We start from the raw sequence: 26,841 nt of genomic DNA, 5'->3' as shown, positions 1-26,841 counted from the left end.
ATAGTTATCTTGAAGTGAAATTCCAGGTGAAAACTATTTCAGTCTTTGCCTTTATTTTCTGATTTTTATAAAATGACCAAATATAATCACACACTGCAGAAACCGAGACTATATAGTACAGACCTATGAGATGTAAGGACCACGGATCTCCCCTCCTTAACAATGCTTAGGGCACAATTCCACAAGAATCTCCGAGCTTTGGGATCCATGCCTGTGGTCGGTTCATCCTATAATTAGAATAAAACAAGTTCAATTATTTGCTGGGAAAAAATACCAAAGACAGTTTTTTTTTTTTAATACTGAAGATCATGCCTGGTATGGTGGCACACACCTTTAATGCCAGCATTGGGGAGACAAAAGCATGTGGATCTCTGTGAGTTCAAGGCCAGTCTAGTCTACATATGAGTTCCAGGCCAGCCAGGGCTACATAAGTGAAATCCAATCTCAAAACAAACAAACAAACAAACAAACAAACAAACAACAACAACAAAAACCCAAAAAACCTTTTTTATCTAAAACTGTTTTTGAAGAATAAGGTTTAAGTAAAACTGTTACTTGTAGTTTTTCCTAAATCACTCCTTGTTCTCTTATACTTGCTAATCTTATGGAAATCTCATATTCACATGGTCAAGGTAACATTAAAGCCTCAACTCAGGGCTTCTTCCCACACCTCCAGTGCTTTCTACAAAAGGAGGGTCAAGGGCCACTGCCCAGCCTGACGTGATTTTTATTTATCTGTATGTATGGAACTATGGTTCAGTGGCTCCTGTGGTCACCTTGAATCAGTGTCCGCACTCTCTACATTTGGAGGATGAGCATGCAGTCATGAGTCATGCAGAATGTTCCAGAGAAAGATCAAATCACACATTCAGTTTTAGCCACACTTTTAGGGATTACCCAAGGAAAGGAAACAAGGTGCCTGGAGCATGTCTATTGGGGGCCTGTGAAGGTCCAGCAGGGTCACCCCGTGTGCTCTGTGGGAGAAGCTTCACTCTGCTTCTCCAAGCAGTCAGTGGCAGACTGACGTGCCGTTACCATGCCAGGACGCAAGGGCCCATATCTGACTTCAGACAAACCATGTTCATTCAAGACAGAAGAGTAGCTTCTACCTTCCACTCACACTCACCAGAAACACCACAGGAGGCCCACCGATCAAAGCCATGGCTGTGGAGAGCTTTCGTTTGTTACCTCCACTGTAGTTACTGGCATATTTTTCTCCATACTTTACAAGGCCCAGTTTGCGAATTGCCCATTCACCAACCTAGAGAGAGAAAAAGCACTTAGATTTTTGTCTGGTGCAGTACTGGCATCATGCTTGAGTGGGACTCAGGTCTCAGCTACCTCTGAGGACCCAGAGGAGGGAGAAGAGACTCCTGTGGTAGGACCTGCACCCGCTCCTTGCCCCCAGCCTGTGTTTTGCCTACCCTCCCGTCTCCCACCATGAGAGAGGGTGCAGAGACGGACTGAAGCATAAGATAAGCAAGGAAAAGGTCTCAGGTCACCATCACGTGTGAAGAAGCTATGCGATGTAAGGGTGTCAAAAGAGACAGTCTGGCTTTCTGGTTCCCACAATACCTTGCCAACTTCTTTCTCTGGGACTCCCCTCAAGAGGGCAAAGAACTCCACGTGCTCTCTCCCAGTCAGCAGCTCTGTGATGGCATCGAACTGAGGGCAGTAGCCCATGTTCTGATGTACTTCATGGATATCTGATAAGATGCTGGAAAGGAAGAGAGGAGCAGTCAGGTGTTCAGTCTCCAGAGATATTCTGATGGGACAATCTGGCCTGACATTCCTAAAAGAAATATGCTTGTGCCGGGCGGTGGTGGCGCACGCCTTTAATCCCAGCACTCGGGAGGCAGAGCCAGGCGGATCTCTGTGAGTTCGAGGCCAGCCTGGGCTACCAAGTGAGTTCCAGGAAAGGCGCAAAGCTACACAGAGAAACCCTGTCTCGAAAAACCAAAAAAAAAACAAAAAAAAAAAAAAAAAAAAAAAGAAATATGCTTGTACAGAACACAATCTACACATGCTTCTGAAGCCTTTCAGTCCCGGATGCCAATTCTCGTGAGCAGTAAGGTCTCTCTCTCTGCCCTGGCTAGGTCGTGTTAGTTCATGAGTACTTCAACCGCAAGCTTGGTCCAGTTTCAAAACAAGTCTGTGTGGTGGACTAATCTTTTTGTACACTGTGAAGATTTGTCACTCGGACTAGTTTAATAAAAAGCTGCATGGTCAATAGCTAGGCAGGATCTTCAGGGCAGAAAGGATGCTGGGAAGAAGAAAGGCAGAGATAGAGTCTCTAGTCAGAAGAGGAAGCAGCATGTGCAATACAGAGTAAAAGTAATAAAACCATGAGACAAAAAGTAGATTGAAGCTGGGCGGTGGTGGCTCACGCCTTTAATCCCAGCACTCGGGAGGCAGAGCCAGGTGGATCTCTGTGAGTTCGAGGCCAGCCTGGGCTACCAAGTGAGTCCCAGGAAAGGCGCAAAGCTACACAGAGAAACCCTGTCTCGAAAAACCAAAAAAAAAAAAAAAAAAAGTAGATTGATAAAAAATGGGTTAATTTATGTTAAGAGCTAGTAACTAACAAGCCTAAGGTATCTGCTGAGCTTTCATAATTAATAATAAGTCTCTGTGTGGTGATTTGGGAGCTGTTAGGCTGGATGGAAAAAGCTGCCTACAAGTCTATGCAACTGTAGCACAGTCTTTGCCAACAACCCCAGTCACACCTATCTGGGACTTTAGCACTAAGTCTCCATCCCAAAGTTGACTCTGTGAGCTGGTCATATGCACCGAGTGCCCTTTTACTCCAGGCTTCTTCACAACCGTGTGGTACCACAGAAGGCCCGGAAATGCTGGGTATGAGCTCTCCACCTTCTGCTCCTCAATCATTGAGTCAGCCATAACATTCACGTTCCAAACATTCTGATTCAACTAAATACACACTGCAGACTCCCATTTATTCCTCTATTTGTTTATTTTATTATAGACACTCTAACAGATGGTAACAGGAAAAAATACACATATAGATCATTTTACTTATACCTATGGGGGTGACCTCTAGGTTCTATGAAGCCAGTCAAACTAACACTTGCTACTATCTGAAAATTTGGGCATTCATATCCCAGGCTAATGGTTGCCTTTCAGCCACTTCCAGACAGCCATGAACTTGACACACAGGCACAGTCCTCTCTGCTTCTTTAGTACTCTCGGGTCAGCCATCTCAAGACTTATAACTAAGGTACCCGTGGTCACTGTGCCTGGCTCTCACAGCTACATTGCCCAAGCCAGTTGTATACTCAGTAGCTGAGATAAACATTAGGGTATGCCAGTTCCTGTCATCTCTGCATGTTCCAGGAACTTGGTACTAGAACAAGACTGGGGAGTCATCACTATTCCCAGAACTTCTATTCTTTTAAGGCTCCTTTAGATTGCTACTGAAAAAAAAGAAAAAAAAATCAGCAAGAGATGGGAGGAGATGGATAAGTTCATTATGTTACTGACTCTACAATAATATTGACTGTAGCTCTACCCAGTGTTTCTGAACTATGAGCAACCTCCCATTACTGGATTGTGAAATAAATTTAGTAGGTCACAGCCAGCAATTTTTAAATGGAATGACACAGACTGGCATGTGAACTAGTAGGGTACACAGTAGATGCCATTTTAATGAACTTTTCATTAGGTGTATGTTTGCCTATGTGTCTGTGTACATGTACTACACTGAAACATAAAATGTACTTTCTACATGGCCATGATCAGAAGAGTTCAGAAGGCACATAATATGCATTTATTCATATAAAAAGCCCACAGAAGCCCCACATCTTTAGAATACTCAAGGAAAGTACCACCTAACAGGTCTCTAATGTGCATCTTTATCCACAAAAATTAGAAAATGGCTTAACAGTGGCTTTATCAATTGGCACACACTTTAGAGAGGGCAATTAGACAGGTATATATGCCCTTTTACCATGTAGTGAATTTTCCAAGGAAATAATAGAAATTATCTACAAGGATATATTTACACAGTGAAAAATAGAAACTAATTCATGCCCAATGCTTATAAGGAACTGATCAAATAAAGATATTTACTTAGTGGAATTTCTAGATTTTAGACTATGTAACCTATTTGGAAATCTTCATTATAAACATGTTAATGATAGAATCTCAAAATCTGTATAGAGAGGTGTTCTGTCATGACATACTTACATGTAGCAAAAGGGGTCTGAGCCAATGGAAAAGTTCTAAGACTCAGTTATGATTTCATTCTATGAATACACTTTAAAAAAATCACAGATCTGTTCTTTCAGAACAAGTAAATTATATGTATGCAAAATTATACCTAAATAAAGTTTTAGGGAAGAGTGAAACTGCAAGAAAATATAAAAACAGTGTTTATTTCCAGGTAGTGAATTAGAGGTATTTTAAGAGCTTTTGACCTAAGTAATTTCGATGTTTTTCAATAGTTTGTAAATACTATAGTTAGTACTGGGATAGTCAGAAACAGTGTGTTTCTTAAAGCTGAAGAAAGAAACTCTCCACAGCAAATACAGGCTGCTTCTTTTCTCACCTGTTTTTGTTAAGAAAAGCATCCCCTCTGGTCACAGTGGTGTCTCCAGTCAGCATCTTGAAAGTTGATGACTTCCCAGCACCATTAACTCCCAGGAGTCCAAAGCACTGAAAAGCAAGACTAGGTGAGCTGCACGAACAAACTTCTAAACCTCAGTCTGAACGGTCTGATAAAATAGCCTCCTGGCTGGGATTTGATGTGCCATTGATCCCAAAGCACCATTTCTAAGAATCAATGAGAAGTTCAATATTCAGACATCATGTGTTTGTGTGTGCGTACGTGCGTACGTGTATGTGTATGTGTCTGTGTGTGTTTGGGGAGAGAAAGAGGGTGGAGGAGAGAATGAGTTTATGTATGGGCCTCGTTGTATGTGGGTACACTTATAAATACTGAGTCATCAAGTTGGAACCAAAGTCAGTCTGTGAAGAACAGTAAAGAAATATAATTGGTCACAACTCACTACCTACCAACTACCCTAAAAACATTTAAAAAAAAAAAAGTCAAAAAATACGAAAGGTGAAAAATCTATTTTATTTACCCTGTTTGAATTTCACCCTCTCAATGGATCCCCAAAGCAAGATCTAGATGCGCATGCTTTCTTACCCTGCCTGAGAGTGTCCCAAATTGTTCTGTTTTGACACAGAGGTTCTCATTCTATGACTATTTCTCACAGACACAAATAAAGAAACCTTTAAAAGCCATGTTATATAGTCACAGACAACTGTTGTTTGATTTGGTAGATACAGTCTGAATTAATAGAGACAAAACACAACACAGACACAGTGTATTTACCTCCCCAGGAGGAATGCCTACGCAAATCCTGTCCACGGCAGGCTTCCGCTTCCTCCTGTAGATCTGCGAGCAAGGAAACACAGGAATCCATGCACCTCAGTGACTCGGGGCTCTCCCACAACTGTGGGCAACTAACCCACAGGACACTAACCCACACACATCACAAAACACAACTCATCAAACGGCCATGCCACACCGTGGATGTGCCAAGAGCCTCGCTCTGTCTCTGTGACAAGTCGCTTTTAACTGACTCTGAAACTCAAAACTGAATTTCTTTTTTATTTCTAACATGAGTCTGTTTTTAAAAAAGTGATATATCTTAAAATCAAATTATATAAGGTGGAAGTCTATGATAAAATGTCTTAAATATAATAAAGCAAAATTGAAGGGTCATGGAATTTGGAGAGGGTTGAAGCAGACCTTGTCTTTCTGAGCAATGGAGGTAGAGTTGCTTTTGAGCCATGAAACTCAAAATCAATTGTTCTCTGCACCTTGGCTAGACACACAGTGCTAGTATGTTTTAATAACTAACATAAATGTAAATATGCAAAACAAATAAATCTGAGAGTGGGAACTGCATTATAAAAGTATTCTCTGTAGGATTTTTTTTTTTTAAATTAAGATGTCCCCACAGTGTATTTTAGATAAAACTGACTAAACTTGATATAGATGCACATTTGGGGAAGCATGTTCTTTTTTTCTTCTTAGTTAAGCAAGTCGGCAGATGAACTGAAGAAGACTGATGACAAACTATTCAAGGTCATCCTCGCGACCTCACCTTAGTCAGCTCCTTGATTTCCAGGATGTCATTCTGTCCTCCACCATCCAGAATTCTCTGTCTCTCCCGTCTCACATCCTCATCTTCATCATTCAAAGGAGGAAGCTTCGCCTTTACAGGTCTTAGGAGAAACATTTTTAAGAAAAGAAAGCAAACATTTCAGCTACTTTCCAAGGCAAACTTCATGTCTCTAAAGCAACGTTACCAAGCCCACTTGCCACCATTGCTAGGGTTGACAGGGCTGGGAACTGAGGATGTTCACAACAGGAGAACCCCTTTAACTGTGTGAGCAGAGCTCAGTGCAGCCACCCAGGACATGCTCCCCCTTGGCCCCCATCCAGTCACTCCAAGAGTACTGAGAAAAAGCTCACCTGGGCCTGATGAAAAATCTGTACTGGATCAGAACAGTAATGAGGAAGAACACCACCCCTTCCACAGCCATGGCAAAAAGGTTTCGTCCGACCAAGTCCCAAGAGAGTGGAGACACAAAGCGATTCTCCCCTGTGAGACACAATGCAGACATCTGGTCAGGGGGAGACATCAGAAGTCATGGCCCTACTTCCTATATCTGAAGTGAAGATTCCCTTTCAGGGCACCTAGAATAATGCTATGCACAAAGAGTGCGCTTGAGATGTGGGTGCTTTTTGTTGTTGTTTGTTTTTTCATTTAAATTAGTAAATATTATGCTTAACCTGTGAGGCTAGTTTAAGTGTAAAATTTGTTTAAACACTTGAAAAATTAAAGGACTCCCTTTATATTAAAAAAAGGAAGAAAAGGAAGGGAGGGGGGAAAGAGAGGGGGAGGGAGGGAAGGAGGGGGAGAGAGGGAGAGAGGGAGAGAGAGAGAGAGAGAGAGAGAGAGAGAGAGAGAGAGAGAGAGAGAGAGAGAGAGAGTCCTTCCTCAGCTTTGGGCTCAATTTCATGTAATTTTCTGGAAACATCAATGGCCACCACCAATGACAAGAAGAAGAAAAAGAGTAACAAGAATGTCTACTTTTGAACTTTGATTTGGAGAACTATTATACAACCTGGCATCAGTCAGAATTTCAGAGTCAATTTGCATTAGATTCATAACTTCATTAGGATTGCTAAGATTCCCTTTTTAATGAGACATGCCCCCCTACCCCCACCTCCACCCCCACAAAAAAACCAGTCATGTCTAAGAAGGCCAAAAATCCCGGGTAATTCTTGGGGTCAGATTTTTTTAGTTCTAAGTTTTAAAAGTAACAAGTATTAGAAAACACATTCAAAAGATGTCCATTTCTGCAGCATTTAATGTAACCTAGTGACTGGTTAGCAGGATTTAGAAAAATATCCCTGAATTCTTCATGTCTCCCTTGTATCGCTAAACTGAAAACATCCCTCCTTCTATGATTATTAAGTAGCACAATCCTTCTAACCAAATTAACCAGCAAATGAATAATAATCACATAACGACAGGAGACATTTTAGCCATTAGAAAACTAGAGAAGAGCTTCAATAAATTATCTCCTTACAGACAAGTGAAACACAACAGAAGGCCTATGGTTCTTGGGAGAATCAAAGTGTACATCTTTCTTCTTGGATCTCTGGCCTTATCTAATTGCAAAGCTGTGGCTTGCTTTTCCCAGTGATCTGACAAACTGACGTGTGCCAGCAGGTATTTTATTAGTTTCAAACAAACACCTGCATTTTCCTGCTCCCAAAGTTGGTTTGTTTGGTAATTTATGGCAATGCTATCAGAGGCGCAGATAAATGGCTGTATGAGACTCACGACAGACCAGCTGTGTTGGTATTCGCCTTGGAGGGGTATCGTGGGGACAGACACCCTATGCCTAGTCACACCCTCTTCCCAAGCAACGATCAGAGAGTGCTAAGGCCCATGCAAACTACCCCCTCCATCCAAGCTAGTGCTGCAGCTACTACCTCACTCACCAAACCTCTCCAGGGCGTCAGCCATTGCCTGGTTTTTCACCATGTCAATGAGCCCTCGTCCCAGGCAAAAATGTGGGAAGATCAGAAACACAGACTTCAGGATGTCATTGATGTTATTCAGTTTCTGAAGATGAGGAGGGGAGAGAAACATATCATTCATAGTCTACGCTAAAATTTTATCAAAGCTGAAACACAGATATGAAGAAAAGCATCCAATTCCCTGGATCTTTGAATTCAGATACCAATAAACAGCAGTAGGCATTTTGTTCAGAAAATCTGGAGTGATGCCGAGTATGTGAAAGTAAGTAAACTTTTAACTTCTGGCTATTTTTAATCAGACACAAATCCACAACAAAACATCAGCTTAGCATTTTAAAAGCAAACCATTTGCATCTAGGTCAATATTTGAGTTTCAGTATTTTGTTGAAATTTCAAAAACATCTTCTCAATTACATCAGAATGTATTATGACCCCATAAGACATGGTTGGTTAACTATCAAGCCACTGGTGCTGGAGAGATGGCTCAGTGGTTAGAGGACCAGGGCTTGGTACCCTGCACCCACAGAAGGGCTCACAACTAGCCATAACTCTAATTCCAGGGGATCCAACTCCTTTGTCCGACCTCTTCGGGCACTACACACATATGGCACACAGACATACATCCAGGCAAAACACCCACACACATAAAATAAAAAGAGAAAGAAATGCAGCAGTGGAGTGAGTTGTTATTTGCTGGGTGTGTTGAACAAGGGCGTGGAGGATGCAAATGTTCATAATCTGTCTCGCTCAGAGGAAAAGAAGCTTGTGAACAGAAAATGCTGGCCTAACCAAATGTGTGCTGCATTGAAGGAAGATCTGAGGGTTCAGACAGTCCAGAAAAGAGAGTAGACCCCCCTCGGGCAAATGAGCAAAGCGTCACATTAGAGTTAAAACTTAAAGATAAGGTAAACACTCCCAAGCCCTGTGATAGAAGAGGGGCATTTTAAGGCAGATATGGTGCTTTAAGGGGAAACTCAGCTGACGTTACTGAGCATTGGGAGGCGGTGAGATAGCATCTGGCCAACAAGGGCTGTGCACCTACAAAAGGCACTGTGTGCTGAGCTAAGGTTTCAGAGCAAAAGCAAGAGTCTTGTTTATGAGATTTGAACCTGGAAGGACTCAGATGAAAATGAAAATAAGCAGCAAAGTATCTAGGATGGGTCCAAGAAAGGCATCATGAGCAATGGCAGTGATGCCTTCGAGTACATCAGGGATGACAAGAGAAAGAGGTTCTAATGGGAAAGACTCTAACAGCATGTCTAGTGTGCAGTAGCTACAAATTAATGTAAATGGAGTCACCCACTAGGCAGTGAGAACCGGAGTTCCAGGAAACAATGAAGGCACAGATCTGAGAGATGAAAACAAGATACTGCAGCGGCAGTAAAAGCCTTAAGATTGAATGGCATCGCCCAGAAATGATGTCTAAATAGGAAAGCAAAGCCAGACTGTTCAATCTTTGCCAAAGTGACCCTGAAGGAGAAAGAAGTATAAAAAAAAAAAAATCATCAAAGGAAACAGAAAATACATGACCAGAGAAATACAAGGCGTAGCAGGACAGAAATAGATTTATATAAACTAGAGAAGGCAGACGCTGCCAAAGCAGAGTGGTCAGTGGTGTCAGTGTTACAGACAAGTGGAATAAGGTCAAGGTTAACCACCATCCTCTGGCACCCGGAGTGTAAGCCAGCTGGAGGTGCTCTGTCTGCGGCACTCACATTGTTGGTAAAGAGCTCCAGTACGAAAGTGGCCACACTGCCATTGATGCCGATGAAGAGGTTCACACTGGTGAGGACCACGTAGGCGGTGCTGGGGATCTTGAACACGAAGGAGGCTGGGTACATGAGAGGTGTGATCGACCACCTGGGAAGGCACAAACGCAAACATCCATTGGAGTCTTCTGCCCTTCCTTGAGCAGTGGGTACCATATGCCTTGCCCACCGGCGGGAGAACCCTCCACCCACAGCTGCCTTACCCATACAGCAAAAGCAGAAGGGCTAGGACAGGCAGGTTGGTGGAGGACACATAGGACTTCTGCTGGAAGCAGATGAAGATGATAATGACCAGTGTAGCAGGAACCACATAATTGCACTAGAAGAGAAAAGAAAAAAATTAAGTTGACCCCTAAGACACATTCTAAGTCTTCACCATCATAAGACAAGAAAGGACAAATAAACATGTTGGAGAGTAACTCTGAATTAATGAAGCCACATAAACTATTAATCAAAATTCTGGACAATACAGTTTGACAAGCATTTTACCCTTGGCTGATTTTATAAACTGCATGCCCTTTCTGTCTTTCCTACAGCTAAGCCAAGGTGTCACGCTCAGTAAACTTACTGAAGGATGGATTCTCAGGCAGAGTCATTTCAATTTCACAGGAGGCAAATGAGCTTCCATTATTCTACCCAGAGATAATTGTGTCTGTTTTATCATTAATGCTGTATTATGGTCTGCCCAAGTTCAATCTCACATGTAATCTATTTGTGAGATAAGCACTCATAACATGAATGTCAAAATTGTTTCATCACACCGAGAATAATTTTACAGTCTGTCCTGACAGTGCTTCAAGCATTAAAATGAAGAAATAAAGACTTGACCCGGGGACAATTATGAAAATTCATAGCTGACAGAGAGAAAGAGAAATGGAGGGGGGCACACGCACGAAGTGATGGTGGGTTGGCAGACAATAGGAGAACGGCAGCTTCAGACTGCCCCAGTTCCACCCTACTTAATGTGTTCATCAACAACTCAAATAAAGACATGCTTGCAGCAGATTCTGGGATCTCAGGCAGGGAAGGACAGAAAATACATGAGAGTACAAGTGATGTCCCTGAGGTCAAGGACTTGCTCTTTCATCTCTGAATGACCTCTGCCTGGCACAGCCAGACACCTTCAGACATGTAGTAAGCACTCGGTGTATTTTAAACGAATGAACTGCTGGATCAAGAGAAAGCAAATGAATGCTGACAAGATGCAGTCTAACAGCAGTTTAAAAAATGCTCAAGTTCAAAACAGTCGATTCTGTGCATTAGCATAGAATGAACAAGACCCTAATTAACAATAATTCATACAAAATAGGTTTCAGTTCATTACCAAGTTGAAATAAGTCAGTACTACTTCTAAGTGCCATACCTTGAACTACAGTAAAAACTATGATATAAAGATTAGCTTTCTCTAGCCTCATAACCCTTCAGACCACGGCCTGAACACAAGGTTAATTCTGGGCTTGCCTTTCCAAAAGGAATATTAATAACTGGAGCATGGCCATGGAAGGGCAATTAGATCAGAAGAGTGACAGGTCTCAGAAACCTGGTGTAATTAGCATATGCAATATCATTATCTCCATCATCATCACTCACATCTGTACAGCGTCTTAGAGACCTTGTGTATTCTCATATATCATCTCGTCTGCAAGAAGTGTTTGTTAAATGAGAGTGGCCTTTGAACGTCTGAGGAAATGTGGGTTGGGAAAAGAATTAGATCTGCTTTGGGTAGCCTATAATTAATAAAGGCCATAGGGGAATATAGCTCAAGCTCGTTAACCAATAATTGGAACTTCAGAGTCCTATGAAGTCGTTCATATTGATCCAAACAAAAACAATACAGTATAGCCAATACAAAAATACACTGCAATGGACAGACAAGATGCTGACAAAGTCTATGGAGTTTTCAGTGGCAAGTGGCTTCCTACTAAGGAAAAAAAAAACACCCTACTCTAAGTTAAAACCTATCAGGTAAGTTAGAGGCACTGGCTTAGGGGTTTTAACAAAGTTCTTTCAGTTCTATTCCCATTTTTAGAGTGTGCCGGCTAGTCTTCTGTCAACTTGACACAAGCTAGAGTCATCTGAAAAGAGGAAACCTCAATTGAGAAAATGCCTGTAGATGTAACAGTCTTATTAAAAACAATATCACCACAAATGCCCCCATAAGATCTGGCTGTAGGGCATTTTCTTAATTAGTGATTGATAGGGGAGGGTCCAGGCCATTGTGGGTGGGGCCATCCCTGGGCTTGTGGTCCTGGGTTCTATAAGAAAGCAGGCTGAGCAAGCCAGGGGGCAGTAAGCCAGTAAGCAGCATTCCTCCACGGCCTCTGCATCAGCCCCTGCCTCCAGGTTCTGGCCCTGTTTGAGTTCCTGTCCTGACTTCCTTTGATGGTGAACTGTGATGTGGAAGTGTAAGCCAAATAAACCCTTTTCCCCCCAAATTGCTTTGGTCATGGTGTTTCATCAGCAACAGTAACCCTAGCTAAGATAAAGGGCTATGTGAATATTTGCATATATGTGTGCCGATGGTCACAGAGACCAGAACAGGGTGTCAAATCTTCTGGAGCCCAATGTGGTGAGGGGAAGTAAACTCAGGTTCTCTGCAAGAGCACAAATGCTCTTTTTTGTGTGTGAGAGAGTTTTCACGTAAGAAATGTGAGGTGATAGTTGGTAGTGACCGTAGTCACAGTGGTCAGATGGTCCCACGATGTGCAATTAGTTTTTTATATTTATATATCCTAGAAGCATTCATTCATCTGCTTCTCCCTTGTCCTATTTTATATAATTTTAGACTAAATGGGGCACTTCCTGGTGTTAGTGACAGGCTGTTTTTTCTTCACCCCCAGGAGTCTACAGTCCCCATTGAGATTCAGACAGAGACAGACAGCCCTGTGTCCTCACCATATCCCACACAAAATTGGAGAGCCAGTAGATGACAGGCTTGACCCCGCTGATGAACTGCAGGTGCTTCGCTTTGCTGACCCGCTCCTGGATCAGGAACACAACAAAGCTGGCTGGGACAAACGACATCGCAAAGATGACACAAATAGACACAAGGACGTCGACAGATGTGGTCATCCTGGAAGAGAAGAGGCAGTAAAGATCAGAGGAACCTTTGATGCAGCTGGGGACATGGTAAACAATTAGACATAAACATAGCCAATGCGTGGCAGGACAAACACATGTTCAGCAAACGTTCTGTCTCAGGGTTCCCTCTAATTATATTCAAGTAACATTTAAAAAAAAAAACCAACAATTCAAATGTAAAACTTGTTTCCATAATGTTAAAATTAGTCTACTCCCATAATAAAACTACAGAACAAAATATGGGCATAGTCTAATGGTGTTCACTTCTCTCCAGTTTCTAACCTTACAGAAGTGAGTTGAAAACTTCCATATATAGAAGTTAGTGTGGCTTGAGAAGTATTTCAGAAGAGCAAGCAATCTTATTAGGAAGCTACTCATACAAGATAGTCATATGGCTCTAAGTAAGTGGAAAACAATAGGATGCATATATCAGACTACACATATAAAAAGTCATATTTATCAGTCTAACACATACAGAAAGTCCATTGTAGAGTCTTGTAAAGATTAGTATTCTGCAGTAGTTATACAGTCATGTACCATTAACATTACACTAATACTCTACAGTATTTATACAGTAATGTACCATTAACATTACACTAATACTCTACAGTAGTTATACAGTAATGTACCATTAACATTACACTAATACTCTACAGTAGTTACACAGTAATGTACCATTAACATTACACTAATACTCTACTGTAGGTACACAGTAATGTACCATTAACATTACACTAATACTCTACAGTAGTTATACAGTAATGTACCATTAACATTACATTAATACTCTACTGTAGTTACACAGTAATGTACCACTCCCCACTTATGAGAGGGGAATGTAATGTGCTGACTGCCAACTCTGCCCTGGGCGCTGGCTTTAGCAACTTATACAAATTACCTCATTTAATATTACATACCTAGAAAGCTTAGCACCAAATTCAAATCCAGATTCATTCACTCCAAACACTCTACTGACCTTCAAATTCATGCACGTGTACAGGAGCATACCCATGCATGTGTGTGTGCCACTCTAACACACACATTTCAGGAAATAAACCATTAAATGCATGTTTCACTGAATTAAAAAAAACTAATTTTCAAGCAAATGAAATATTAATGAGTTAATTACTTTAGGACTATATTAACAATTTTTAATTCAGTTTATGTGTGTTCACCAAATGTCATAATTTTCACATCTCTGATCTTCCTTCTTCAAGTCAAGAAAGACTGCCAGACGATCTGTAAAGCAATCATTTTTTTCCTAGACTCTGGCTCGACCCAGGCTTACACAATACAATTATCTCCAGCTGTTACAACCAGCTTTCCTCTGGTGCCTTCACACCCTACCACCTTCACAGCCAGCCATTTAGACACAAGACACACTTACAGAGCCACCTCTGAGAGCTGCTGCTTGGTGAGATTCAGGGGATGATTGAAAGCAGTAATCCCATACTGGCTTGGATTCTCTCCCTTCTGTAGGTTGGCCCGGAGAATGGCATTGTTGATGACATTCAGGAAAGAGCTGATAGCGTGCCAGCCCTTGTTATTGAACCACACCTGAAGGAAAACAGACCAACTTCAAGGTAATGCTGCCAAACCATGCTCCCAGAAGTGGGAGTGTGTACGTAAAACATGCATAGAAACTGCAGACAGGAATTCCAGTTAGTCATACCAAACAAAAAGAATTACAGACATAAGGGTCCACTGACCACTGGCCCTGGGACCAGCACTATATGAAGACTTTACACTTTCAACCAGTTACCCACACAGTGCTGGAGATCGCATGGTTACTATCTGCCTGCTAACTAGGAAACTGACACTTAAACAGGTTAAGTAGCTTAAGGCACAGATCACATCAGTTCACATTTTAAGTTTGGGGGCAAAAAAAAAAAATCTCTTCATCACTATACTGTATCATTTCCCTAGTAAGGTTAACAGTTTGCTCTTTTCTGCCATGAATGTCCTTAGCAACTTGGCCATGAGACGTCAAGGAACAGAGGACTATTACTTAGTAAGAAGCTAGCAGAACACAGGCAGGAGCGTACCTTGACATTGTTTTTGGTATCCAGTCCTGTCATGAACCTTCCCAAACTGCTGAGAAACCGATCTGCAGAACTGTCCTGTAAACAATAGAATCCTGCCTCAGTGGTGTTTGTTTGCACAGATAAGGAGCAATAGTGAGTAATCAGGCAGCCATATGTAAACCAAGACCATCACCACTTCATTCACTGAAATTAAATCTAAAGTCGATGATTTCTGAGAACCAAGTAACCAGAATCCACAGCACTAGAGTTGCCATGGTGCCACATCATAAAAGAATCACCAAAAAAAAATCCCATAACTTAAACTTCCAAGATTGTGGGGCTGAAGAGATACAGAGATGGATCAGAGGTTAAGAGTACCATCTGTTCTTCCAGAAGACTCAGGTTCAATTCCCAGCACCCAAGTTGGGGCTCATAACCATCTGTAACACCAGTCCCAAGGGAACCAATGCCCTCTTCTGGTCTCTGTGGGCACCAGGCGCACACACATGGCACAAAGACATGCATGCAAGCAAACCACCCATACACATACGTAAAAATAAAATACTAAATTTCCAAGATTCTTCAGTCTCTTGGCATCATCCCAGAACTAAAACCCACAGTACATGCAGATGCATCCTATGGCTTAAAGGATGCATCTAGTTGTGCCTAGTTGTGGTGGTTTAAAAGAAAATGGCCCCCAAATGGAGTGGCACTTTTAGGAGGTGTGGCCTTTTTGGAGTAGGTGTGGTCTTGTTGGAAGAAGTATGTCACTGTAGATTGGCTTTGAGGTCTCATATAAGCTCAAGCCACACCAAAAGAGACAGACCATTTCCTGTTGCCTGTTCGCCAAGATGTAAGACTCTCAGCTACTTCTCCAGCACCATGTCTGCCTGCACGCCACCATGCTGCACCATGATGACAATAGACTAAACTCTGAAAATGTAAGCCACCCCAATTAAATGTTTTTCCTTTATAAGAGGTGCTATGGTCATAGTGTCTCTTCACAACAATAGAAATCCTAACTCAGACAGTACTCTAGGCCTAGCACTACTATCTAAGACCCCAGAATCCATGTCACCTGACCAATGAACTGTCATTTCAACTTGGGAAATGTGAGATAGAGAGAAATGAATGTGGGCTTAGCAGGTCTTGAAGACCAGCCCACCAGCCTAAAAAAGTAAATTAATTCATTTTTCCTATTTTCAGTTTAGTCAATGACTATTTTTAGAAAAGTGTTTGAAACCTAATTCATTTACCCACTGGCTAACTTCATGAACACAGCTGTTGTAAGAGTTTTTAATCTCTGAGTTCATGTTTGACCTACACTTTCAGAAGTAAGTGTGTGCGTCTATGTGTGTGTTTGTGTTTGGTATGAGCAGTCTGGTCTATCTGAAACTGCTTTGTATACAAACATGTTCAGAACATTTGAGTTCCTGCCACTACTCCCATGTCCCAGCAGTTCCAGTCCCATTTTTCTGACATGTCTCAGGATGGATGCTGTACCTTGGTCAGCTTCAAGAGTTTCTTCACTTGCTTGATAGCATCATTTACTTCTTGACTCGGAGGAAGTGCTTGAGAATTACTGACACCCAAGGAAAATCCACCATACCTAAAAGAAAAGCTTGCCATTAAAACTCAGGTAGTGAGCCCAAGATGTTACTCAGCAGCAGACACTGCAGCACACAAGGTTCTTTGAGAGCCAAATCTTATTCAAACTAGGATCAAAGTTTGGCTAAGGACAGTTACATGTTGCCTCCTTTTGTGAAATGTAGCCATCTTAATTCTCAAGATTGCTGCCCAGCAGGGAGAGCCTGGAGCAAATGACACAGAGTAAGGCAGCCATGTTACACACAGGAAGTCAAGGCTAGTGGTGACAGGCAGAGTCTTGAAAGCCAAGTAGGACTACAGACAGGCCTTGTCTTCCTCAGCATGGGAACCACTATAGGGTCTGTGACAGCTCCGCCCAGGGTTTCAGGGGCTCTGAACCCTGGAGAAAAGGCAGACAGGAAAACTGGAACTCAAGAACAGAGCCTTTGAGGTCTCTTGAGCAGCCACACAGGCTACTCATTTTCCCACACTGCAAGCTGACTTCAAGAATGCTTCCTTCCCCACTCTCACATGCTCCTTCAAAATTCAGAGGGGGAAAATAGGTGGAAATACTCTGGAAATAAATGGTTTGGATGCCTTTCATTTCCTCAAGACCTTGTGTCATATGAAAGGCCTGAACAGTTTTTCCTTGAGTTCCTAGGCACCGTTGGGGATGTGTTTGGGGAAAATACAGCTAGGATAGGTTTTCCCCCATGACATTTTACTTTCTTAAGTCTCTAGAGGACTGCAAGAGATTTCTGAATCGCCTTAAGGAAATCACTATGTCAAAGCTTTCAGAGGCTTCCGGAGGGACGTATCATGAATAGTGCACTACCCAAATCCCACAGTGAGTCTACTACAACTCTGGCTGTAGCCTCTGCGTTCCGTAGCCTGCAGCACCTTGTACCCTGCCCCCACGGTGACATAGCACCAAGAGTGTGCCCAGGGCAAACAGTTCCCAAACCTACAACTTTGTCTTGACCCAAGACTCCTACATCAAAATCATTCTCCTGAGACTCAAGCTGACAGGGAAAATGGAAAGAAGGGATCAACTTACCGGAACTCATTCACCCAGATCTTGTTCTTTAAGCTGCAGGAAGAAAAGACAAACCAAAAATCAGGTCCAGAAAGTGCGGATCATATTAATGATGCAAAGGTAATCATCTGCCTGAAGACAAAGTACAGAGACTCCAGCAATCCTGTGACCAGCGTTGGAGTGTCACGCCCACGTAAGGAAGGCCATTCTCATTATATCCTGTCGGCTGTCCCTGAAACCTTACTCATATGAGAATCACACAGTAAATTAACCAAATCTAAAATCCACCTTATAGGCAGGCCTGGTGACACACGCCTTTAATCCCAGCCTTCAGGAGACAGAGGCAGGTGGATCTCTATGAGTTTGAGGCCAGCCTGGTCTATAAAGACAGAGTTGCAGGCCAGCCAAGACTACATAGTGAAACCCTGCCTAAAATTAATTAATTAATTAATTTCAATGGTAAATCCCAGGTGGAAAGTTTACAGCTCTGGGAAAAGCATGTTCTACTCACATTCTAGCACACCCTTGTCATTTAAAGTCACTTCAGGCAGGGACATGACACCTGACCACATTGATAGGAAGGGAACACATTTTCTGAGCACTGACTAAACACTGGGCACTGTGTCGTCATGTCCCAGGCATCTACCAGTCTCTTTAAAGGCTCCATAGGCAAGAAAAGCTACTGTGTCTACCCTGACCTTGCTTCAGAACACCCGGTGTTTATGGAGCCACCCAGGAGAGAGGACCTAAAGTTCTTTGCTTATGTCATTTCACTTAGCTCTCACAACAGTTAAGAATGCAACACTCATATCACATTTTACATAAGCTAAGACTTCACAAGATTAATGGGCTGAACCCCGGTCAGGCAGCTACTGAGGGTCAGGATTCAAATCTGAGTGCACATTTATCATTTACTTTCATTCTAGAGCAGCAGCCTCATCCCTCTCAGTTGAACTTTTAAGGTTCACAACACCCCATATCATCTTGTCTCGGTGACGTAATGTGCTAACTTTCCCACAGAACCCCAATCTTCCATTTCCCCACCACTCCAGTCTGTATCCCTAGCCTTTGATTTCTCTACTCAGCGATGGTAGAGAGCAAGCCGGGTTTCAACGGGAGATACCTTTTCGCTATGATCTGCACATACGTCTTCACCAGGTAATCGGAAATGTTTCTCCCCGTCAGGTTCTGAAGGATGTCTGCCGTGTTCTGTTTTCTCTGCCATCACATAGAAACCAAGCTCATGTGGCTTTACAGACAAGAATCAGGGCAGAAAACAGACGACAACAGTAGAGACCCTGGGACCCAGGCAAGAGACTTAGCCACCCACCACCGAGACCTGGTCCACTCTGCCATCAGCCCCTGGCCCTCACTTATGCCAAGCCAAGGCTATCTCCAGAAAGTATTCTGGATATCTGGATGGGACTCCCCACATCACCAGAATATTTAGGAAACAGCATGACAAACTGCCCAGCAAACTCTTTTGTACTTTGGAGTTATGTTGGTGACTGGATCAGGTGATTTTAGGGTGGCAAGCAAGACTTCTTTTAAGTTTGTACACCCACTGAAAATCACCTTATCCCTACCCTCCAACCTAGATTCTGGATTCTGATGAAATAGCAGGGAGATATCATACTGACCTGAAATTTTCAGGAAAAAACAAACAAACAAACAAACAAAAAAACCAAAAAAGCCGGGCAGTGGTGGCGCACGCCTTTAATCCCAGCACTCGGGAGGCAGAGCCAGGCGGATCTCTGTGAGTTTGAGGCCAGCCTGGGCTACCAAGTGAGTCCCAGGAAAGGCGCAAAGCTACACAGAGAAACCCTGTCTTGAAAAAACCAAAAAAAAAAAAAAAAAAAAAAAAAAAAAAAACCAAGAACTCAGATCTCCCTCCCAAACTCAGAGCCCCAAAGAATGTCAGAGTTAATAAGATACACCTAACTTTTGCAGTTCACTTCCTTAGGCTGAAGTGAAAAAAACTGGCCCAAGGAGGAAACACAGCCATCAGCTCGGCTGAGGCAGAACCAGGGAAGGAAGCTGGGTCTGTGAGAGTGGTGTGGCAGACTCCTCTCTCAAAATCCACTCACGTTTCTCAAGTAAGATCAAGGCTGAAATAACCCTAGCATCACACCTCACTCATTCCTGCTGCTTCACAGATGCTCCCAGCCCCACCCTGAGCCACTTCTCAGTCATACCGACAAGAGACGCACCTGAGGAGGTGGCAGCCCCCCGGCCCCCGGGGGGCACACAGGCAGCATCTTCTTGATTTTGTCACTGCTACACTGGCAGGCAGGTGAGGGGTTCTTCATCGTCCAGTTCCCATTTTGAAAGAGGTCCACGATGGTCTGGGGAACTGGGGCAGTGGTCCAGTCCTCCTCCCCCACCAAGCAAGGAGTATCTCTGTAAAAGGAGACACCAAGAGTTGTAGGCTCCCCTGCAAGGGGCCTGACTTGCCCTGATGCCTTCAGAGCACAGGTTTGCTCTTTAGTAAGGGCTCATGTGCCCAGCCCTACCATCTGAAACAAGACTACGACTTCATTATATTTGCTCTCACGGCAGCCTGGGAAGCGGGGGAACGACAGAAGGCAAAGGTAATACAACATCAACAGGCTCCAGATGCTCACCGAGTGAGCTCTGTTCAACCCAGCTGACCAACATCTGTTGGCACAGCACACGTGATGCGTCCACTACGAGCCACACAGTGTTCTGCATCTTTGAGAGTCTGGTGTAAGCAATCCAAACTCTCTGCTTTCACGGATTCTGCAAGACCAGAGAGTGTTGGACAACAACTCAAGAAATCCAATTTTCACAGCCCCAAATAAAGCACAAACAACAGGAGAGGACGTGAAGAAAACAGACCATCGACGCTAAAGACACAACGTCGGCCAAAACACAAACAATAAGCTAGTTACAGAATTGGGGTGACGAGCTGGCGAGATGGCTCAGGAGGCACAGGTGCCTACAGCCAAACCTGAGTTCAGTCCGTAGGCCCCATGTGGTAGAAAGAAAGGACCAACTCCCACAAGTTATACTCTGACCTCTACCCATGTACCATGGCATGCATGCAGACACTAAAATAAATAAATGTAATTTAAAAAGAATTGGGGAGAATGAACACTCCATGCAGAAGCAGTGGGAAGTTGGGTACAAGGGCCCTCTGAAGAAATGAGTCTATTGGACATAGACGATGAACAACAGGGAGATGGTGTGAGGAGATGTAAGACAGGCTGATGAATGAGGAGGGAGGAAGACAGGAGCCACTTGACAGTTACAGGTAGGAGCTTGAATTTTATGCTCAGCATGCTGGAAATCTTGTAAAGAATGGCAAAAATACAATTTATGTTCTACTAGGAGTAGAGAATTGGGCTGAGTGGAGTAGGAATGCTTGATGGATGGACAGTGAGGTTGGCTACAAGCATCCTCAGAGACAAGGCAAGGCCCTAATCTCTGCCTAGAGCACTGAATTGTTTGGTGCGCATCACAAGTCTCTTGCATCTCAGGGTTCATTTTTCCTATTGGTAAAATAAGAGTATAAAATGACTTGTCATTTCTAGTCTTTCTTCTAGATTTCCAATTTTCAAGATTCCACAATTTAAAGTAGAGTTACAATCTATCTCGTGTGTGTGTGTGTGTGTGTGTGTGTGTGTGTGTGTGTGTGTGTGTGTACGTGCATGTGTTTATAAATATGCACACAAGTGAACAGTTTTTCCAAATGATTTATCATTTCCTCTTTTAGGCCTCTTAACTACAACATCTATCAACTCACACATGAGACCATTAAAAGGCCGAGACACACAAAAGACCATTGAAAAAGCATTCTACTCAGATCTCCTTCCGTCCTAACACTTTCCCAAAACCTAAAATTTAAATTTCAGTATGAGCTGGCAGGGTGAAGCCCTTTCTTTCAGACTGCTTCAGAGAGTCTATGATGCTCAGAGAGCACACAAACCCTCTGATGCCATGGACATTTCTTTTATCTCTGTAGGCCAGCTGTCTGATCAATTCTCTCTCCTATAGATACAGCCTTTGCTGGAATCAATTCCTGAATCCATACAGTGGTTCAGTTTACCAGCAAAGGATCCAGCTAACTACATCATTACCTCACCTCATCCTTTCTTCCAACAAAACCTTCACATAGAATCCCAAAGGTATTGTGAAGTCAAGAAAAATCTGCGGCCTTCTCCACCCTTAGCACCTTTTTAGTTGTAACCAATACTGGCTGCTGGGTTTACCAGTCACTCAGAACTAACTATGAAGTACCAAGACTATTTAGTAACTATCTGCTATGGTTTGAGTCTTCGATGTCTTCCAAAGGCTCATACGCTATAAAGACTTGGCCCTCAGATTGTGGTGCTATTGGGAGTTGGCAGAGCCTTTAAGTCACAGGACCCAAAAGAAAGAAGTGAGATCATTGGGGACACACACGAAAAGGAAAGATTGGGACCCAGCCCTTCCTTCCCTCCTTTTGCTTCCTGGCTTGGTTTCTATGATGTGAGCAGCTGTGTGCCACACACATTGCCCACCATGATGCTCTAACCCACTAGAGTCCCCAAAGGCCCCAAAACAACATAGCCAATCAACCATGGACTAAAACCTCTGAACCCACAAATCATCAATAAATCTTTGCTCCTTTGAAGTTGGTTTTCTCATGACAGAACACTGTCTCACATATCATCTAACACTGTGGTGGTTTGACTGAGAATGGCCCCATGGGCTCTGGTGTTTGAATATTTGATTCCCCAATTGGCAGAACTATTTGGGAAGGATTAGGAGGTATGGCCTTGCTGGAGGAGGTGTGCCACTGGGGGAGGACTTTCAGATTTCAAAAGATTTATGCCATTCAAAAGACTCTGCTTCCTATTTGTAGATGAGGATATGAACTCTCAACTTCTCTCCAGCATACCCTTGCCTGCTTACAGTTCTCTTCACTATGGTGGTCATAGACTCCTCTATTCTTCTGGAACTGAAAGCTCCCCACCCCCAAATCCCTTCCTTCTATAAGTTGCTTTAATCATGGTGTTTTATCACAGCAACAGAAAAGTCACTAAGACAAATACTAATTAAGAACTGATAAATACGCAGAAACCATTCATTTGGAAATCTGCTGGGTCTTGTATACATAGCCATCATGTTCAGTGCTCTGACACAAGATCGCTAGCTTCCCCTTTGTGGCTTGGGATTCAGATTTCCTTTCTCTAGTTCTCTAGTACCTTACCAACTCTCCCGGTTCCTTAGCTATCACTGTGTGTGGCTCTATGACCCGAGGCACAAATTCTGTTTGGCCCTGCAAACTTGAAGTTACCTCCACCAGCCCCAGCTCTCTTCCCATCACCTCTCCACTGGCTTCAACACAGCATCCTCACGACTTGCTTCTTCTGTACACACAGCCAACTGGGCATACCACTGAGTTTCTTTACCTACTATTCAAAACTTGTCCTGAACATCTGATAAAAATATGCAGCTGCACAAAAAGAAAGTGTCTGCTGTTATAAAAAAAAATCACTATGTCATCTTTTCAGGTTAAAGGGAAGAAACTGATAAGCAAAGCTATAAACTGCATACTCCACTGGTCTACTCTGGTACTCAACTTTACCACTGTAGAAGAGTAAACAAATGTTGGTAATGATTTGTTATGAAGGATGTTAGAAGATTCTATTTGTTCCTAAGTTCTCAGGTTATTCCGTGGCCTTTTAAAATAAAAACTGACGAAAAGGCAAAATGATGACGGTCACAATGTAACAGACCATAGCATCAGAAGGAAAACTAGGTGGCCATCATAGGAAGCCAGCTTATGGTTGAAGTTACTCACGGGATTGGATTTCCTTCCATACATCGGGTCCCAAAGCCTGGGTCTTTGGTTAGAGCATTCAGGAGTTGCTGGGTGCCTGTGTCCTCTGGAGCATCATTACTGCAGGTACATGAGAGACATCCAGATCAGTTTCCATCCAATTAAGGATTTGGAAATAGAAAAAATTTTCTACAGAAAAACCTCTACTAAGCACTTCTCAGGGAACGGGCTTTTAAAATTAAAACAAATAAAACACAGAAGCCACCTGCAAGGAACTTCATACATATGACATCAGGGTAACATATGGTACCTCCAAGGAAGCATGTACAAAGAGGTTACATATGAATGTATGTGTGTGTATATATATATGCACTTCATTTGAAATAAAGAAAATCATTACTGATCAGTATTTCAAAACTACTTGGAAAATTATCCATTTGACACAGACAGCCACAGCCTTCCAAAAACAGAAAGGTAGATTTTATTGACTATTTGTATGAACAAATAGAAAGTCCAAGAAATAATGGGTCTATGTCACAAACCCATGCCATGATCTACAGCTATGGGCAATACTAGGTCATTAACTAGAAAGGGATCAAACAAACTTTTAACTACAGAAAATGAAAGTGAGCTAGAGAAAAAGACTAATTCATTATTTATATATGATACATACATATCATACACACACACACACACACACACACACCCTAGAAAGAGACAGAGTGCCTTTTTAAAACCTTTTGAAACTTCCCTCTATACACTGACACTGTCGTCTACAGACCTACCAGTGCAGAAGAACTGAAGAAAACCCGTAGTAAACAAGGTCTAGAAAGTCCCTATCTTCTTGTTTTTTTCAATAGGATCACTATGGAGTAGGAAGCATCCTTGTCTAAAGATGCACACTTAGCTAATACCCTAAACTTGAAGGATTTAGTGATTACTGAACTAAAACACATTTGGTCACTCCTGACAACAACAGCCTAACACACAGGATGAAATGCCCAGCAGAGCTCCTCCTTTTCTCAGGAATCACTTACTATGTTCTTTGCTGCATTAGTGGCTCTGTAGGAACCTAGACCATCATGTGAAAATCCATCCCACTGTGGAACTGTGGACTCTGACTCCTCAGCTCTCAGTACAGCAAACACTGTGTGAACCTGTGTGTCTGTGTGAACCCACCTCTGGCCCAAGGCACAGAACACAAACACGTACCTGACAAATGTATACTGCTCATTATACATCCAGGGCTGTAGTTCCAGGCTGGGGTACTTGCCAAAGGGTGGCACGATCAGGCTGAACACCAGGGCAATGCAAACAAAGACAGCCGGTAGGACAATCTACAAACAGGCATTGGAGGGGGAGGGACCACAGGAAGACGGTTAGAAGTCTAAGGCGAAAGGTCCTGAGAATCCAGCCAGCGCCCCAGACTAGTAACACAGGAATGAGGGGTACAGGCAAGGCCCATGACTGAATTTACCAATGTAATTTTGGCAGCGCTAGGCAAAGAAGCCTGAACCCTTTTCCTCCCAAGGCATTTCCTGAAGCTGACAGCACAAAATTGAAGGCTATGGTCACTGAGTAAAGAGTCAGAGTGACTAAATGTTAAGCCCTACCCTTTGTGCCTCTAAAGACTGAGAAAAAACAGTCTGGGTCATAGACTCAGGTAGAAGGCTGAGAGAAACAGCCCTGGACCAGGCTACAGAAGACCTGAATCCTGGTTCTGTCCACACTACAGGGGGTCCCATGTGACATCTGTAAATCTGAGGACTGAGAACAAGGAACCAACTCTATAGCAATGCCCTCCCCCACCAGAAGTAGTGGCAGCCACTGTCTCTCCAATGTGCACCATTAAAAAGCATACTTCTCTAAATCCTTCCTTGAAATTCCCCAAACTTTATATAACCCTTTGCTGCGGGCCGCAGGAATATATCATAAGAGCTCAGCTGGTTATGGCAAAGTCACTACCTGGAGGAATCAGGGAATTCCTCCAGAGGAAGCCAAATCCCAAGGAGTTTTTGGTGTTGCTTGGCTTGTTATATATCAGCTGTCTTCTGTTATGAAAATCATGTGTGCCTTCATAGTTTTCCCAATTGATTTTTCCCTAAGAAGGGCTAACAATGTGGACTGATCACTCTCTAGACATACACATTCCAGGCATTTGGAGAACAGCCTCAGGAAAGGTTTTCCCTGGAATCAGATACCTCCCCTTGCCACTTTCAAGGACTAAAGGAGACACCACCCAGGTGGTCGCCCAATTTCCGAGGACTAACAGTGATAATAACCCACAGGCAAGTCTCCTGACTTAAGGTAAATTCCACAAGGAGACACCACCCGGGGGGGCACCCAACTTCCTAGGACTAACAATGATAGCAGCCCACAGGCAAGTCTCCTGATTTAAGGTAAATTCCACAAAGAGACACTGCCTAGGTGAGGTGGACATTAAGTAAATAGCTTCACACAATTTAGCTCAGACCCTCCCTTTATATACCGGGACTTCCAGGGCACAGAGGAGAAGAGAAAAGAGAATGGAAGAACTAGATGGGTAAGAACTTGAGAGGAACAAACTGAGACGGGGAAGAACTAGATTGAAGGGCTAGAAGAGAGGACTAGAGGAACGAGATGGAAGATGAGGAAGAGCCAGATGGGGAAGAACAAGATGAGGAAGAGCCAGATGAGAGAGAAGGAGACGGGAGAGGAGCTGATAGGGGAAAGAACTAGATGGATGAGAACCTAGAAGGGGCAGAACTAGATGAAGGAATTAAGATAGAACCTAGAGGGGACAGTAGATAAATATAGAGAAATCAGGCAAGAAAGGAGCTAGACATGAGAGCAGAATAGAAGCTGTGCAGAGAGAGAACTATCACAGAATAATAAAGTGTATGAACTAATAAGGAGTTTCGTGTACACAGATTCATTTCTTTTTATCAAAGATGAATTATCAGCTGGTTGTAGATTCTTCCCAGACCCTGGGAAGGGACTATTGAGGGGCTGGACCCCCAAGTCCCTGATAACCCCTCTTCTGAAAACAACTGAAGATCCAACCAAAAGGTCTTTTCATTCATTTCTGAGGAATTTACCCTTTAAAACTTCAGTGATTTAATGGTAACCCTGGCTGTGAGTGTAGCTCGGTAGCAGAGAGCTTTTCTAGTATGTGCACATTCCTGGACTCCATCCCCGGTGCCATAAGAAATCAAATGATAATTCTGGTTTTAGTATTCCTGGGTTTCAATATAGAAAATTATCACTGAATGAATAATTCCACTGGAAAGTACTGTAGTGAGAATTAGCCTATTTAATATCTTATTTCATGGTTATTTATGGTGTTCTTATCACCATCCACAAACGAGAGCTTTATGAATCAGAGAAAAGTCAGCCAGTGATCAATGGAAATCCAGGTCTGCAATCTTCATAAATTAGTGTTGCCAAGGTGGCCTGCAGGGAAAACTCTATGGAAATGTTCTTTATAGTTC

At 42.9% G+C, this 26,841-nt stretch overlaps 1 protein-coding gene across 1 annotated transcript in view; it reads right to left on the bottom strand.

Moving 5' to 3' along the window:
- Positions 1-26,841, bottom strand: part of Abca1 (ATP binding cassette subfamily A member 1) — a 127,918-nt gene that overhangs the window by 5,318 nt on the left and 95,759 nt on the right. The window contains exons 29-47 of the mRNA XM_052716106.1: positions 24,584-24,708; positions 23,393-23,491; positions 19,794-19,983; positions 18,707-18,801; positions 17,605-17,637; positions 16,464-16,569; positions 14,982-15,056; positions 14,324-14,493; positions 12,751-12,928; positions 10,059-10,174; positions 9,802-9,946; positions 8,048-8,171; positions 6,506-6,635; positions 6,135-6,255; positions 5,357-5,419; positions 4,565-4,671; positions 1,576-1,717; positions 1,127-1,261; positions 124-227 (exon numbers count right to left, since the gene is read on the bottom strand). Coding sequence (XP_052572066.1) covers positions 124-227; positions 1,127-1,261; positions 1,576-1,717; positions 4,565-4,671; positions 5,357-5,419; positions 6,135-6,255; positions 6,506-6,635; positions 8,048-8,171; positions 9,802-9,946; positions 10,059-10,174; positions 12,751-12,928; positions 14,324-14,493; positions 14,982-15,056; positions 16,464-16,569; positions 17,605-17,637; positions 18,707-18,801; positions 19,794-19,983; positions 23,393-23,491; positions 24,584-24,708 — 2,258 coding nt within the window. The remainder of the gene's footprint in view (positions 1-123; positions 228-1,126; positions 1,262-1,575; positions 1,718-4,564; positions 4,672-5,356; positions 5,420-6,134; positions 6,256-6,505; positions 6,636-8,047; positions 8,172-9,801; positions 9,947-10,058; positions 10,175-12,750; positions 12,929-14,323; positions 14,494-14,981; positions 15,057-16,463; positions 16,570-17,604; positions 17,638-18,706; positions 18,802-19,793; positions 19,984-23,392; positions 23,492-24,583; positions 24,709-26,841) is intronic.

This window comes from Peromyscus californicus, unplaced genomic scaffold (genome assembly GCF_007827085.1).
Source record: "Peromyscus californicus insignis strain IS unplaced genomic scaffold, ASM782708v3 Scaffold_5__1_contigs__length_169319896, whole genome shotgun sequence".
NCBI lineage: Eukaryota > Metazoa > Chordata > Mammalia > Rodentia > Cricetidae > Peromyscus > Peromyscus californicus.
Note: the sequence above shows the minus strand (reverse complement) of the source record. Positions and strands in the feature narration are given on the sequence as shown.